Here is a 14,620-nt window from a genome sequence, read left to right as displayed (position 1 = left end):
ATGAAGGAGGAGAGGAATGAAGTGAGGGAACAGTTGGAAAAAAAAAGGAGTGCGAGATCATAGTATATGTGCTGGAAGCTAAGTCCTGTCTGCAGTGATGGATGAGGCTTTGCATGTTACTGAATAATAAGCACTTCGCAAATTGGATTGCATCACAGCAGGGAAGATTACACGTAGCTGGTACAGTACCATACAGCACACACAGGCACATACAAACACACACAATATGGCATTGTACACAAGCCCAGGAATAATTTCATATCAAACATTACTTGCTACTCGTAATGCACTCTAGTGCGACAGTGTTCATTTTGAGTAGATCAACACACCACTTAATACAGATCATAAATCAAGTGCGGGGAAGGAAAGAGGAAAAATAGACAAAGCACAAAGAGAGTGCTATTGTCATTCCCTGTTTTCATTCTGTACGGCATTTAGGGGATCCGTTCAGCGTGAAGGCTGACCATTAGAGAGAGGAAAAAGGGAAGAAGAGAGACATGGATTCACAGAGGAGAAGAGACTCTGTGCCGGCGAGGTCAGCTCCAGCTCTTCCGGCTGAGCTGTTAAGATGTTCTTACTCCTCGGATAAATGGTCCAAGAAAAGGGGTCAACAAAGCTCTCGGCTGCTCTCTTTCCTCCCTCCTACCCCTTTTTATCACAGCCTTTATGTCTCCAGTGTTTCTAGATATCCATCTTTGTCTTTGCGACCTCCACGCTGAGAGAGAAAGAAAACCAACCATGAATAAGCAAGGAAGATAAAGAGACAGTGTGAGGAGGGAGAGGCAGAGGCAACCCAGAAGATCTGCTCACCTCTTCCCTTTGGCAAAAGCAATATGGGAGCACTCAGTGGTACCAGTTAAAATGCTAAAAGTAGGGGAAAGCAACAGGACTAGGACAGGAGAGGGGTGCACTCTATATAAGACAACACAGTCAGACAAATGGCTGGAGGCATATGGACTTAAGCTGAGCGCGGACTAGCTTTCACTTCACTAGCTCGGCCTTCAAGCATGGAGTGTCAAAGCAGCCCTGTGTGACTGATGGTCCACCAAGCAGAAGATGATAGATGAGTGTGCGGGCTGATGCACAGAGCAAAGTGTGGCCTTGTGTCACCGTTGGCAGGAAACCATCTTACTATCTTAATGTTTAAACAAGTACCTCCATATACTGTAAGCTAGGCTCATTTAAAGGCGGGCCTGTAGTGTTATCATTACAACCTGCACATTGGGTATTTGATTTGAGTTAAAAATAATACAAATTAAACTTGATGTCTACTTTCTGCTACTTTTAACTTATATTCCACTGCATGTAAGATAGAAATATTGAACTTTTTACTCCACTACATTAGTTTGACGGCTATTCTATAGTTTCAGGTTATAACTTTACATGAAAAACATATAATGGTATAAAACATATGATACATCATATGTTAAAACCATCAAGAATATATAAAGTAGTTAGCTATCCAGTTTTAAATTATTTAAGAACAGATAAGTATCAACATTTTGAATTTGAGGTGAAAGCGGATAATTATTTCAGCTTTATACTGAACCGCAAATGAGCGTAGAGCTCTTGTCTTCTACTTCTACTTAAGAAAAGGATTTGAAGACTTTGTCCCTTGTGAAGAAGGGAATTACTGTTTCAATGGTACCACTGATATACCATTAAGTAGCTCAGTGACTCTTTTGGCTAAATTAACATGTAAATTACACATGCTATTAATTCCCGTAGTCATTGTTGTTAAATAACACACCTAAGCAAAATAATTGGACCTGTTAGTCCTCCTAGGCCATTGATCTGATGTGAAGCATAACTGACATCTGGCATAGTTGAGATTTTTATTTTACTCATCAACAGCAAAAAAAAAATTCAGAAAGAGTTAATTGAGGGCGGCCAGCTCAGTCACTCGTCACTGATGACAGCTCCCCCTCTTTCTGTGGGTTCTTATTGGGCCTCTGGTGCTCTGCGACTCCTTCTGATTGGATCTCACACAGTTGGAAGGTATCTCCACTTATTGGCCTGTGGCTATGAGATGATGGAGGGGGAGAGAGAGAGAGAGAGAGAGAGAGAGAACAGAGAAATAGTAAAGAAAGTAATGACGAGGAGAGAGGAAGAGAGAGGGAGACAGCTAAGTAGTGCAGAGCAGGAGAGGGAAAAGATTGCTTTAGGTAATTAGAGAAGTGACAACTTTGATTTCCATGAGTGTGTGTGTGAGTGGCGGCAGCGGGGGGGCTTTCTCTGGCTCACTCCCGCAGCCACCCTCACACAAATCCACCGTGGCCAAGATGAAAGGTGGTGAGGATCCTGTCGAAGCGAGAGGGGAAAAAATGAAAACGAGCGCATTGGATTGATAACTGCTGCACAGATGAAAGATAAATGAGCAGGTAAAACAGTGAGATTTCATCAGTTTCAAACGCGTGCAGACACAATCGGTGGGCGATGTGTTTACGTTGAACAAAGCAGAGTGGTGGGTATGTAAATCACTTTCTTTCCCTGCGCAATTCACATGAAGAAACATAACATGCCTGCAAAAAAATTATCCATTTATGAGCCCTTAAAGTCTTCTTTTCTTTAAACAAGTGTACAAATCTGCCTGTGCACAAAGAATATTTGAACAATGTTTGAAGAATTTTCTAAAATCTTTATTGATTCTAGTGCAGCGAACTTTTTTATTCTTTCTGCTTTCAAGATACTGGAAGAAAATGACATAACAGGTTGCAATATGTATTTTTCTGGCAAATGTTTTTACTTGTTTTAAGAAAATAAGACTTTTGGGTTACAGGGTTACAGTGCATATGGCAGTTCCTTCTCCCCATCTGCTCCAAGACACCCAGCGGATATGAGAACAATCCATCTAAAGTTACCTAATGAAAAACAGAATGAGGCTAGCTTGACAGAGAGAGGTTTCTATGAGAGGGAGGGAGCGCGGGATGGCCGGTGGCCAATCGTCTCCAATGTAATCTCCATTCTTGTGGATGGATTTCCGATGTGGGTGTCCTGTACAAGGGCATCTGGCTGCCTGCAGAGCTACATGATATACAGCTGGCTCCTTGGAGAGTCTCCACACACACACACTCACATGTACTCATACAGACGCACACATATGAGCCGATACAGAAGGAGACAGAGAGCAAGACAGAACAGCGTGTGATTCATATGCTGGATTATCAGTACTCCCAGACAGACACAGAAACAGACACTCTACAGTCGAAGCACACCACGCAGGTCTCTCGTCCGTCCTTGCTTTGTGTCTCCCAGAGGTGCCACTCAATCTGTGTGCCCTTGCCCTGCCCCCAGCACAGCAGCTGTGATACCCACCCAGGACAGGCCCCCATCAGGGCTGTTAATGCAGCCGATGCTCCAGGCACCGAACATGGGGCGCCAGAGGAGGACAGACAGGTTTCTAGCTTCCAGAGTGAAGATACCACCAGTGTTTCAGGGTGGACGTACTGAGCCTCAGGGGGTCCAGAGCCGCAGGCATGCTGGCTGGTCAACTGCACATGACTAGTGTGGATAAGTGTGGACCAGACTCCAGTGTTTACATGCACTCACTCTCATACCTTGGCGTACATTTTATTTAAGGTACACTATTTATATGCACCTATAATTGGAATAGACCAGCTTTTAGTCCGTATGTCCACCAGTTGTACAGTATGCCTTGTGAATAATCAGCTGTAATAGATCATTACCAAAATACTTTAAACGTCTCTTGTAATCTCAACAACCAAGCCTTAGAAAGATACAATTTAAATGTGAAGACTCATTTGTTAAAGGCTTGGGGCCAAATAACTGGCTAGTGACTGCTGTGCATAAATACATAACATGTAAACCAACAGTAAAAGAGATAATGGCCATATTATATTATTATCCTACAAGTTGTCAGAATAAGAGTTTACTCGGGTTATTGTGAATGAGATATGTTTATGTACACCTGCTCGCCTACATTTCCCACAATGCCAATAACCAATAATATCCTTCTTTGGATGTTCACTGACTGGCTCACCCCAAGATTGTAATGTGGGTTTTTAATTCTACATTTTTTTGTCTCAAGCCCTAATTATATCATTATGACGTCATATGGGGTTATTTCCTCAGACTTGACCGAGTTAACTGACACGTAAAATCACCCCTTGAAGGAAATGTTAGGCTACATATAAACACACAGTAGCCACTGCTGTCCATTAGTCAAGGTTGGCAAGTAAAGACAGAATATAACGGCTTAGGACCGCTGCTTGATTTACTAGCTTATTTTTCTCTCTTTTAAATATCAGATTTCCTTGAGCTCCAGGTCCAATAGCATTGTTTCTTGTTGTCTCTCACATCAAGCGAAGGGAACAGCCTTGGGAGCAGAGTGAGCGCAATAATGGCGGTGAGGGAGAAGACAAGGACCCAGCTGTTTAATCTATCCCTCCATTCTCATGCAGAGCAGGCTTCAGCTGGTGGGGAGAGGAGTGGGAAGGGAAAAGTTTCACTGGTTCACTCAGAATTACTTATTTCTCCAAGGATCCAAGCGCAAACAGATGCAAACAAACAAGCAGGACACGGAGGAATTCAGATTTACCGCGGTGTAGATGTCACAGAAATCTGTCCGACAGAACTTTGTGGCTCTACGTACGTTTTTTGGCTCAAACAAGACTCGCAGTCACAATCCATCACTTCCGCAGTTTACTTCCCGGGGTCCATCTTTCTGTTTTGAGTAGATACACAAAACCTTGTTTGTTGATTCCTCCGTTGTTTTTTAGTTATTGATGAGAATGTTGTCACTCACTCGTGTTTGCCGGGGAAAGAATACACACACATTTGCATACTGTACACACACTTCCCTCTAAGCATTTATACTCTCCCCACGATACTATTAGTCAGACTCTGTGTGTGTGTGTGTGTGTGTGTGTGTGTGTGTGAATGTGTGTGTGTGAGAGAGTGTGTAGTCATGGATGGCAGTGGCTGTGTCACAATGTACCACATTTAATCTCCTGGTAATATACTCACTCTGTTACCAGGCAATGAAGAAGGATGGAAGGAGTGAAGGTAAACAAAACAAAAGGAGGGATTTAAGGGGGCAAGTTTGAGAAATGCAGAAGGAAGGAAGAAATTTGAGGGGAACGGATGAATAAAACGGGAGAATTGTGGAGGAAGCAAGGGGGGTAAGTAGGACATAGTAGACAGAGGAAGGAAGAGGAAGATAGGATCAAAAGACAAAGAAGAAATAATGGAAGAGGAGGGAATTGGGAGGCAAGAAGGAGGTAATGGAGGTGCAAGGAGAGAATGGGGCATGGTAGGAATTAGGGAGCAAGAAATAAAAATGCACTTTGGCAGGAGCGTAAGAGAAAGGACAGAATGAAGTGTGGATGAATGATTGTTTGAGAACAAGGGCAAGCACAGAAGAGGAAGAGCGGTTAGACGGAAAGAAGCAAGCAAGAAGGAATGAAAAAGTGAGTAAGACAAGGAAAAGGGATTAAGGAAAGAGTGATGGAAGCTAAATAGGAAGGAAACGTTCCATAGAGGAGGCACAGAGGAAAAGGATGATAAAAGAGAAGTAGCTTCCAGTCTGCAGTGTCTAACAGCTGCCACTAGGGGGACAAGTACATCTCACCAGCTATTACTCATTATCAACTATTATTTGGGGAGAAATGGGGGCCTTTATCAGATGAAGTTACTGGAAGTGGCTGCCTCACTGTGATTCAGGCAGGAAAGTTAGAAGGGGGAGGAGATGTAGTCAGGATTTGTGGCTGAGATAGCGGATGCAGCAGTAGAACATACAAACACAGGATTGATTCATCTCACTAAGGACCGCTTCCTCCCACTATTTTCCTTTCGCTGTTATTATTTTGATCCCCTTTTCTCAACAACGCCCCCACCGCTACCACACCCCTCTCATTTTTTCCCATCTTTCCCTCTCCTTCGTCTCCGTGCTACCAGCAGCATCTGTCTCTCCTTCTCTAATTCACAGATTGCTGCAGAGTGCCCATGTCCTCTCTAAAAACAGGGCTGTGTGTGCGCTGCACTGTAATTGCTGCACTGCCTTTCCAGAAGGCAGACTAGTACCTAACTAATCCTAAGTGCAGTGTGAACACGTGCATGTAATTGGTCCCACTAACATGCTGCAACACAGTTTACTCTTAATTTAGAACAGTTGTGCCACTACAGACACCTTCAAGTCGCTAAAAACCACTGGAAATACTACAAAATACTACAGGGGGGTTTAATTGAGCAGTTATTGCAGGCAATAAAAAATGTCATCACTTGCAATAATATCTATTATAGGAAAATCAAAGCCTGCATTAACAGTTTAACAGCTTCATGTCCTGTCCTGTTTCTGAGCTCACAGGAGGTGAGTCAGTTCTTACCTACATGAACACCAAGAGCTACAAGTGCAGCATATCAATGACACTGAGTCATATAGTACATTATTACCACCTACTCTTATATGTTTATCCAGCTCGTCCTCTATATGTTTCTCCATACGTCTGCCGGCTCTCATTCAATCCAGTCTTCCTCATTTTGCCTTTCTGCCTTCATTCAATTCTCATTATCTTTCTCACAGCGGCCCTCTTTTCCCATGCACAAACAAGTGTTTATGTTCATATACAGTATGCGCGCACACACACACACACACACCCTCGGCCTCTGTGAACCATTATTGCGCAGGCAGGCGTGGGTAGAGAGACCCCTGGGGAGTGGAAGTAGGTACTGCAGAACTGAGAGGTGGTCTATTTTAGATCACTGCAGCAGAAGCAGCAGCACGGAGCAGTGGGGGGAGCAAAATCTAATAGTTAGGATGCAGGATGTACTTCAGAGCTTCTTCTGTTTCCTGTTGTGGTCCCAAACTCAATGTGTCAGTGTTTTCTAGTGTCACAAACCTCCAAAACAGACATTCAGGCACAAAATTGCTCATATTGTGTTTTCAGAAACTTTTAAGATTTTGTTTTGTGTTAATTTAGGATGAAACCACAGCTACAGTTCATCACATAAACATCTAGTGTAATGGAGTCATCTGTTTGGTTCATTTTGGCTTACAGTGGCCACAGCCAGGAGTAAATAGTTACTTGCACTCATAGGTAGCTTGGTTTTTCTGAGTTCTGTGATGCGTGGAGTAGCGGGGGGTTAATTAAGTGCACCTCAAACATAGGCTACTGAGTGTGAACACACCCTTACATTTCAAGTGTAACACCTTGTATCTAGCAAGTGACACACTTTTGATTCAATTTCTCACTCGTACATGTTATAAATTAGATAATTTCCAGTAAATTATAGTGATGGTTTTCTGGGAGCCCGTTTGACATAGACAATAACTCCTAATTAAGCTTCTGACACTGCCACCACATTAGACTTAATCAAACCCCCAGCCTGGCCACCATCAGCCCTCATCTCCCCTTAATTCCAGCTCTGTCTCTATTGACAGTGTTGGAGATGTGCGCAGCGTGACCCAGAGGTTGATTGAAGTGAAGTGAGGGATAATAAGTTTGCACAGCGGCGTTGAAACTTCTTTGACACGCTGATGAAGTGATGCTAATTGCCAAGTGCCACTGAGAAGTGCTCAATTAATGCACAAGGAAAAAAAAACCTGAGAAAACCTGAGTGCTGACAGTTTCACTAAATCCTTTTCACTTTGGTAGAAGAGTTGGAGTCAAAGGGAAGCTCCACGGGCAGAATGCCATCCTGTTGCTGGATTTGGGAGGTGGTGATTTTCTAATCAGGAACTCTTTGTGTGCAATGGGAACTAAAATGTGTCTTCCTTGAAACAACCATGAAATGTTTTTTTCTGCTGTGTGTTTATTTAATGCTTATGTGAAATAACAATGGGTTTATTGCTGACATTGAGATGCCTTTTTTCTGCTTTTTTCATTCAGTGTATTAATTCTGTTGTTCAATGATTGCTGGTTCTGTGTGTGATTCTAGCTTGATTACTGCTAATGCATTTCTTTGCGGACAGCTATCATTAAGTTAACACAAATCATACTATATCTAAATAATTCATAAATCTGTTTAACTTGTTAGTACATTTAAAAAAAACTTAAACTCAAGGTAACTAGTGTGCTGTTAACTTGTCTAACCAAACAAACCAGCCCAAAAACACATCCTCAAGTTCTTCCTGTCCTAACTAAAGCTGATTTAAAGTACATAACTTGCTAAACGTTTGCCATGTTGCCCTTCTAACCTCTAACCTTTTAACTTCCAGATTTCTTTGTAACCTCTCTTAATTTGTCTTCTCCAAATTTCTTAAAGGGAACTTTGATAATGAGCGCCTGGCTATTGCTAGACAAAGAATCCCATACCGACTCGGTCGGGTAGTTGATGAGTGGCTACTCGACAAAGGTAATAAAATCCCTTTAACTCCACTAATGACCTAACCGCCTAACCTACCGTTAACCACCACTCTGGGGGAGGTGCAGTGCCATACAACAGGGGTGAATGTGATTTGGCTCTTTAACGGAACTGTAGGTCCCCTATAATTCACAGCAAATTTAACATGCCTAATAATAATTTGCTGCTAACTCATTCCTTTCAATTATTAGTTATGTTATTTGGTCTGAAAAACCAACCTCGAATTCAGAATTTCCATCACATATTTGACATTATTTTACACTCTAGTTCGCCCAGTTGAAATTGTAATTGGCATTTTAAAAAAATATTCAGTTTTCAAAATAACACCTTTCTCTAGCATTGGTATGCAGAAATCCAGGGGACCATATCCAAAGCACCTTAAACTGGGGCTGCATCTCTTCAGAGAATTAACCCCCAAATAACCCGACATAACCCCCGAATAACCTGACCACATGAAAATAGCCTATTGATTCCGTTTGCTTCTTTCCTGTGTCTTTTGTTGGCTGAATGTGAATTTGCATTGACTATATTTAATCATTCATGAAAACAAAAACAAAGACAAATTACAAGAAAAAAAGAACCCCCCCTGAAAGTCACTAAAAGTTAAAGGGACTGTTGAAGTGTTCAGTAATCAGTCTACATTCATTGCAGTGTGTTGGTGCCATTTTCCGCCCAACATTATGCATAACTAGTGCCATAAGTATCGAATGTGGTCCCATCAAAGTGATGATTCTTTAACCCTTTGAGTGCCGAATGTCCCAACCTCTTTGTCTTTGTCTTGTGCCGTGTGTTTGTGCTGCTGAAGGTGGTTGATTCTTCAAAAAGAGAGGGATAAAATAAATCGGACCAATAAATGGAGCTGAGTCTTAAAATAGTTTCTGTGTTGCAGTAAAAGCATAGCGGATGTATTTCTCATGCACTTCTGTGCATATTGTGAAGTGTGGTAGTTTCAAAAGAGGGGAACAAGAGCACATACAGTACCATTTAGCAGAATATAACCCACAGTTTAGTGATGAGAATCTTTAGAAATGGATGGTTTTGGTTTCGATTATCAGAATATCCAAGGCTTAAAGACTTTACAGTAAGGTTTGCATTATCTTTTCTATTTGCATAAGAGATGCTTTTAGATTATCTCGAATTAAGAGTTTCAAGCATTAACCAGTTAGCTTTAGGTGCTCCTTTGAAATGGTATTGTGAACAATAACACATGCAGGGATGAATTCAGAAGATAAAAATTTGTCTCCGAGAGCAAAATGAAGTATTCATGGCGACAGACAAACAAGATAACTGAAGCGCGTGCATATTTATTTCATGGAAACAAAACAATCCTTGCATTCATCTCCAGCTTCTATAAATTGACTTCTCCGCTCTCCTCCGGTGCATCAGGGAATGCACTTCTGCTGAGGACAGTTAGGACACAAATCAGAATTAAAAAGACTGGGGAGATGAAAGCTGAATGAAAAACTGGATCAATAAAAAATGACTTACCCACTTATTAAATGATTTGTGCATGCTATGAAACTCTAAAGAGAATAAGCTTGAAACCGAATGTATTATTCCCTTTCTTCTATAGTTTGAGATGAGTCTGCATCCAATCATGTAGATGACAGCATTGGGAGAAAGTAGGAAGACGAAATAAACAAATAATCCCATCAAACCTCAAGTGAGGGCTTTGATCAGGGTACATTCTCAGAAAAATGTGAAAGGTTGCATATTTGTTAATTTGATTGGATTTGTTAAAGAAATGTCATACACACGTCATGGACTAAAGAGACAAAGTGGTTTTGGTAGAGCATTTCTAAGATACTTTTCGCATATAAGACATATTAGTCTAGATAACAAGGGGGATTAGCGGACATTTCCGAGCTCAAAGGGTTAAAGCTGTTTGTTGCTTTGATAAGGAAGCGGCTAGAACTTAAAGCTAAGAAACTTCTAAGCAGAATCTAACCACCTAACAGCAAATCAAACTCCACCCACACTAACTGCTGAGGGCTTCTCCCCATGACCCCCCACCTTCCGCCGCTAGCCATGATTTGAATCGATTGGAAACATTTTCCAGCTTTGCCCTGCTGGTGACAAATTCAGAGAGCCCTCAGTTATAACCTTGTTATAAATGATGTTTAACATTTGGACCTGGATGTCAGTATTTGGAAGAACTTGGACAGGTCGCGGCGATCGCTTGGGACAAAAACTAAATAATAAAGCTAACTAAGTTCTAACTACTACTAAAAGAAACCAATCTCCGACATCTTCCCCTTGTCACCTCCATATGTGATGCAAAACTCAGAGGGTTAAAACAAAGCAAATAACTGAACACAAAATTCAAAAATGACGCACCTGCCCTGGGTCATTGAAACAAAATGTGTTTGATGAAATAAATAAAAGGTCCCTTTAACATTTATTGTTTTCACCACAAAGGAAATGGAACATGTTTTGAACGTACTGTTCTATATGTTATATTGCAATGCAGAGTGAAGGGTGTATGCACATTTGAATGAGTTACAGGCTGTCGTGTGGTAAACAGCCTTGATCATTCATCCTGTAATATGTCCAATAATGGTCCAGGCTGTGTTACCAATATATGGGTTTGGTCTCCAATCTTTGGTATAGGTCTTAACATGCTCTTGACCACAATCAGCCCCATGGGTCTCCTCTTCAAGTGCCTTAAATGTGAATGCCGACGAGCATGGAAAACCTCCACACCTCTCCGATCCCATTGGTACTACAACAGTGCCATTCCTCTCAAGACTCGTGCACTCTTATGTTCATGTGTTGACATAAATAAAAAATCACTCTCACAAATCAGTATTTTAGTCACATGAGGATATAATGAAAGTCATTGGAGCCAGCAGTGTCACGGAAGAGAGCTGCACTGTGTCATTCTGAAGCCCTTATCCCATCTCTGCTACTGTGTGTGAGGCAGATCAGAGTGAGCGTCTCTGTCCGACTCTGTGCCTGCTGACTAAATCCAAAATGGCAGCCATTACGGGGACCCAATGGAGGGGAAAAATCAGAGTGCCAAAAGTTTTCAACAGCTCTATATGAGCCAAAACTTACTCAGATGCATCCCCCCCTTTTCCTTGCGTCTTTGTCTCGCCTCGTGATGGATCTGTCATCCCAGGTTTTCTGCTCTCTATCTGGCCTTCCTACCCCTCACTCCCTTTTATTCCCTCTTTATCTTTTCCTTAACCACCAATGCCAGCCTTCACTGAAAAAAAAAAATGGAAAGTATTTCCCCACATGGATGTAGCCTGTTTCTTTGGAAACAATAATAATGTGTTGCAGCTTCCTGATCTCATCAGGGAGCTCCACTAGAAAATAAAGATAACAAATAACCAGCAAGAATCAATTCTCCTTAGTTGTTCCTTTTAGCAGATGAGCAAGGAAGCAAATAAAGCCTCTGAAGAATTGGAACTGTATATCCTTCTGGCAAGGAGTCTATCTCTGGAGCTCTCCAACAGCATGGCCATCCAGCTCTTTAGTAGAGCTACGTGAGTGCAAGGAGGAGGAGAGGAGGAATACTACAACATCGAGTCTCTGTGGTCTAAAATCCAAGCTGGAGTACTGGGTTTAATGTTCAGTGTTTAATGGTCTGGTGTGAGCTCCCCCATTCCCTAATCAAAAGCAATCAAATCCTCCCACTTGGTGTGGGGCCAGAGCCCAAATCAACATCTTCAGGCCAGGCATTGGTCCAGATCTGCTATTCATGATCCCAGCTTCATTTCAGAGATTCTCTGACATCAGGCTGCAGTCAGCAGAGAGCAAATCCGTCTGAGTCTGTCTTTTAGCAACCCCATGATGAGTTTTGTATCCCGCTGAGTTACTCTTGTTTTCTCAATTGATCTCTCTGACTATTATGGCCATATTTGCAGGAAGTACGGGGGAAAGTGTATGAATGTTGAAAATGCTTGCTCATGAGTAGGAAAGTGGCTGTGAGAAAGCAGCTCTATAGCTGCAAAGAAGGGACACTGTTGTTATTCCATGGTCCCCCACCATGAAATAGCCTAAAAACAGCATAATCACAGCTGGAGTTAATAAAACGAGCGAAGATTGTCCCTACAGTATCTAACCATCAAGCGATCTCTCCCTGTGTCTCTCCCTCGATAGTATCGCCTGTTTGAGATATAGGATCAGAGGAAGAGCCACATATAATTAAATCTAATCTACTGTCTCCAAAGTCCTGCAGATTCACCGCCACAACCACGGCGCCCTCAGCTGCCTTCAAGTACCTCAGGGCTCCACGCTGCCTCTCAAGGCTTTCAGTCTGACTTCATGCCGCATTTGGCCCCTCATCTCCATTGTCAAACACAATTAATTCATAGTGTTTTACCCAAACCAGCCCAACTTCTGAGGAGCAAAAAAGCAAAACGCTCTTAATTACCAAAGAGAGCCTTGTGCCGAGGAGATAACTTGGGAACACTTCATAATCGACTTTGTCAGCATCCCACCCCACCCCCATTGTGCTCAGTCTTCGACTTTCTCCCTCCTTATTCTTTTTTCTTTTCTGGAGAGAAGAAAATGGAAATAGGGGGAGTTCTTGTTTGTTGATACACATACTAGAAATTCTGCAAGCGCATGAAGGATTTGTGAACACAAACCCATAAAGACTGTGCGTGCAAATGGTCCAACTTTCTGTTCTGCACATCTCAAAGCAATATATTGATAGAGGTGAATTCTGGGCCATCCCTCCCACCCTGCAACTCAGCTAAGAGAAAACATTTCAGATAGAAGCTCCTTGCAACCATATGGCATCCCTCCTCTCTGTGAGATAACAGGAGTAGAAGGAGGATGAGAGAGGCGTAATGATGACGGTGGAGGGAGGAAGATACTGCTCTCTCCAGCAGCAGTCCTTTTCATATCCCTTCCTCCGGGGATGGGTACACTTAGATCATCCTTTTACCTCCCCACCCCCACCCCCCTTCAGTCTCTCCCCCTTCAATCTCCCTCTGCCTCCCTCCAACAAACACCTCCTCCATGTTAGCTGCTTACAGCCAGGGGAGGGGGTCAAGCCTGGCGAGAGCATGGTATCAAGCTGCCGTCCCCTCCCTCCTCCCCACCTACTTTCTGGGGGTTGTAGCAAACATACAGCCATTATTTCACAGCCTCCGACAAGCAATCTGTGCATTAGGAAGGCGAGCGTGGCCCAAGCCAAGCCCACTCCCTGGCTTGGCTCGGCTCAGCTTGTAATTACCGACCACAACTCATTTGAGACAAGCCATTTCTCTCTGTTTAGAAAAAAAGTCGAGGAGGATGGTGCATCGATGCAAAGCTGCTACTGGAAACTTGCTACTGGTCCTGTTACTGCAGCAGTTTATAGGACACTTGAAGAAGTCATCTAAATAGAATTTGACTCTATTTGTACCTGACATCAAACAGGAGTGATGCAACCTGCACCCAACTGATAAAACCTCTTAAATCTGCAGATGGGTCTTTCATTAGAAAAATCCTCAGGCACACAGGAAGTGATGCCTTCTGCATTTTCTTTTAGTATGAGCAATTTTAGCCAACATGACTGAACAAAGAAAAGAGTGCCACCTACAAGAACACAAGGTTTATTAAAATGAAATGACAGACCTCAGTTAACCCAGCCAGAAGACGTTTATTACAACTTTCATCACGTTTTCATAGTTTTGGCCATTTTTATCTGATATGATAACATTGTACTCATCAAGATTTCTGAGATTGGGGAGTACAGCGACATCTCTATGAAGTCCAACGGAGAAAGAAAGACAGTCACATGATCAGACAGTTTGTAAACGAGTCTAGCCAGATTATCTAAACCACTTGATGTGCAGGCAAACCTAAAGTGAGCGCACCTTAATTATAGATAATAATCTCGTATTACGGTGAAGACCCACTGGTAGCAAACAAGTCGCGCTAAAAGGCCTCCGCCACCTCTCGCTTGTGTCAGTGCTTGTGAGTTGCTTGCTCGTTAGCAGACACTGTGCAAATAAGCAACCTTTGACCTTGTCTGACAATTTACATGACTATGGCAAGCAGCACACGCATGCTAAAGAAAATGAATAGGAACAAACTTTGCACTGCTTTTCTTCCTTGGGTTTTCACTGGAGATCTATGTGCCTGTACAACTATAGACTGTTTGAAAACCTTAGTGTTCCCACAATTCTCAGCAAATTTGATTTTGAGAGTACAGCTTCATTATTACTAATAGAAGACAGAGAATTAGCTTTTAAACCCACACCTTACAAAGTACCACATCTTCTTAAGTAACACAATAGGTGCAATTTATATTCAAAGACTGTTTCTTACAGTAAGTCTATTTTCACACCAGTATTTT

General features: G+C 42.3%; 1 protein-coding gene across 10 annotated transcripts in view; it reads left to right on the top strand.

The window, feature by feature from the left end:
• Positions 1–14,620, top strand: part of nrxn2b (neurexin 2b) — a 635,050-nt gene that overhangs the window by 594,340 nt on the left and 26,090 nt on the right. For 8 of the 10 annotated variants that reach the window (XM_051375286.1, XM_051375283.1, XM_051375282.1 and 5 more), the window contains one exon: positions 8,224–8,313. The exons of the other annotated variants lie outside the window; for them this stretch is intronic. In XM_051375286.1, the coding sequence (XP_051231246.1) occupies positions 8,224–8,313 (90 nt within the window). The remainder of the gene's footprint in view (positions 1–8,223; positions 8,314–14,620) is intronic. 10 annotated transcript variants of the gene reach the window in all.

Source organism: Dicentrarchus labrax, unplaced genomic scaffold (genome assembly GCF_905237075.1).
Source record: "Dicentrarchus labrax unplaced genomic scaffold, dlabrax2021, whole genome shotgun sequence".
In the NCBI taxonomy this organism is placed as follows: domain Eukaryota; kingdom Metazoa; phylum Chordata; class Actinopteri; family Moronidae; genus Dicentrarchus; species Dicentrarchus labrax.
The sequence above is the reverse complement of the archived record's forward strand: the minus strand, read 5'-3'. Positions and strand labels throughout refer to the sequence as shown.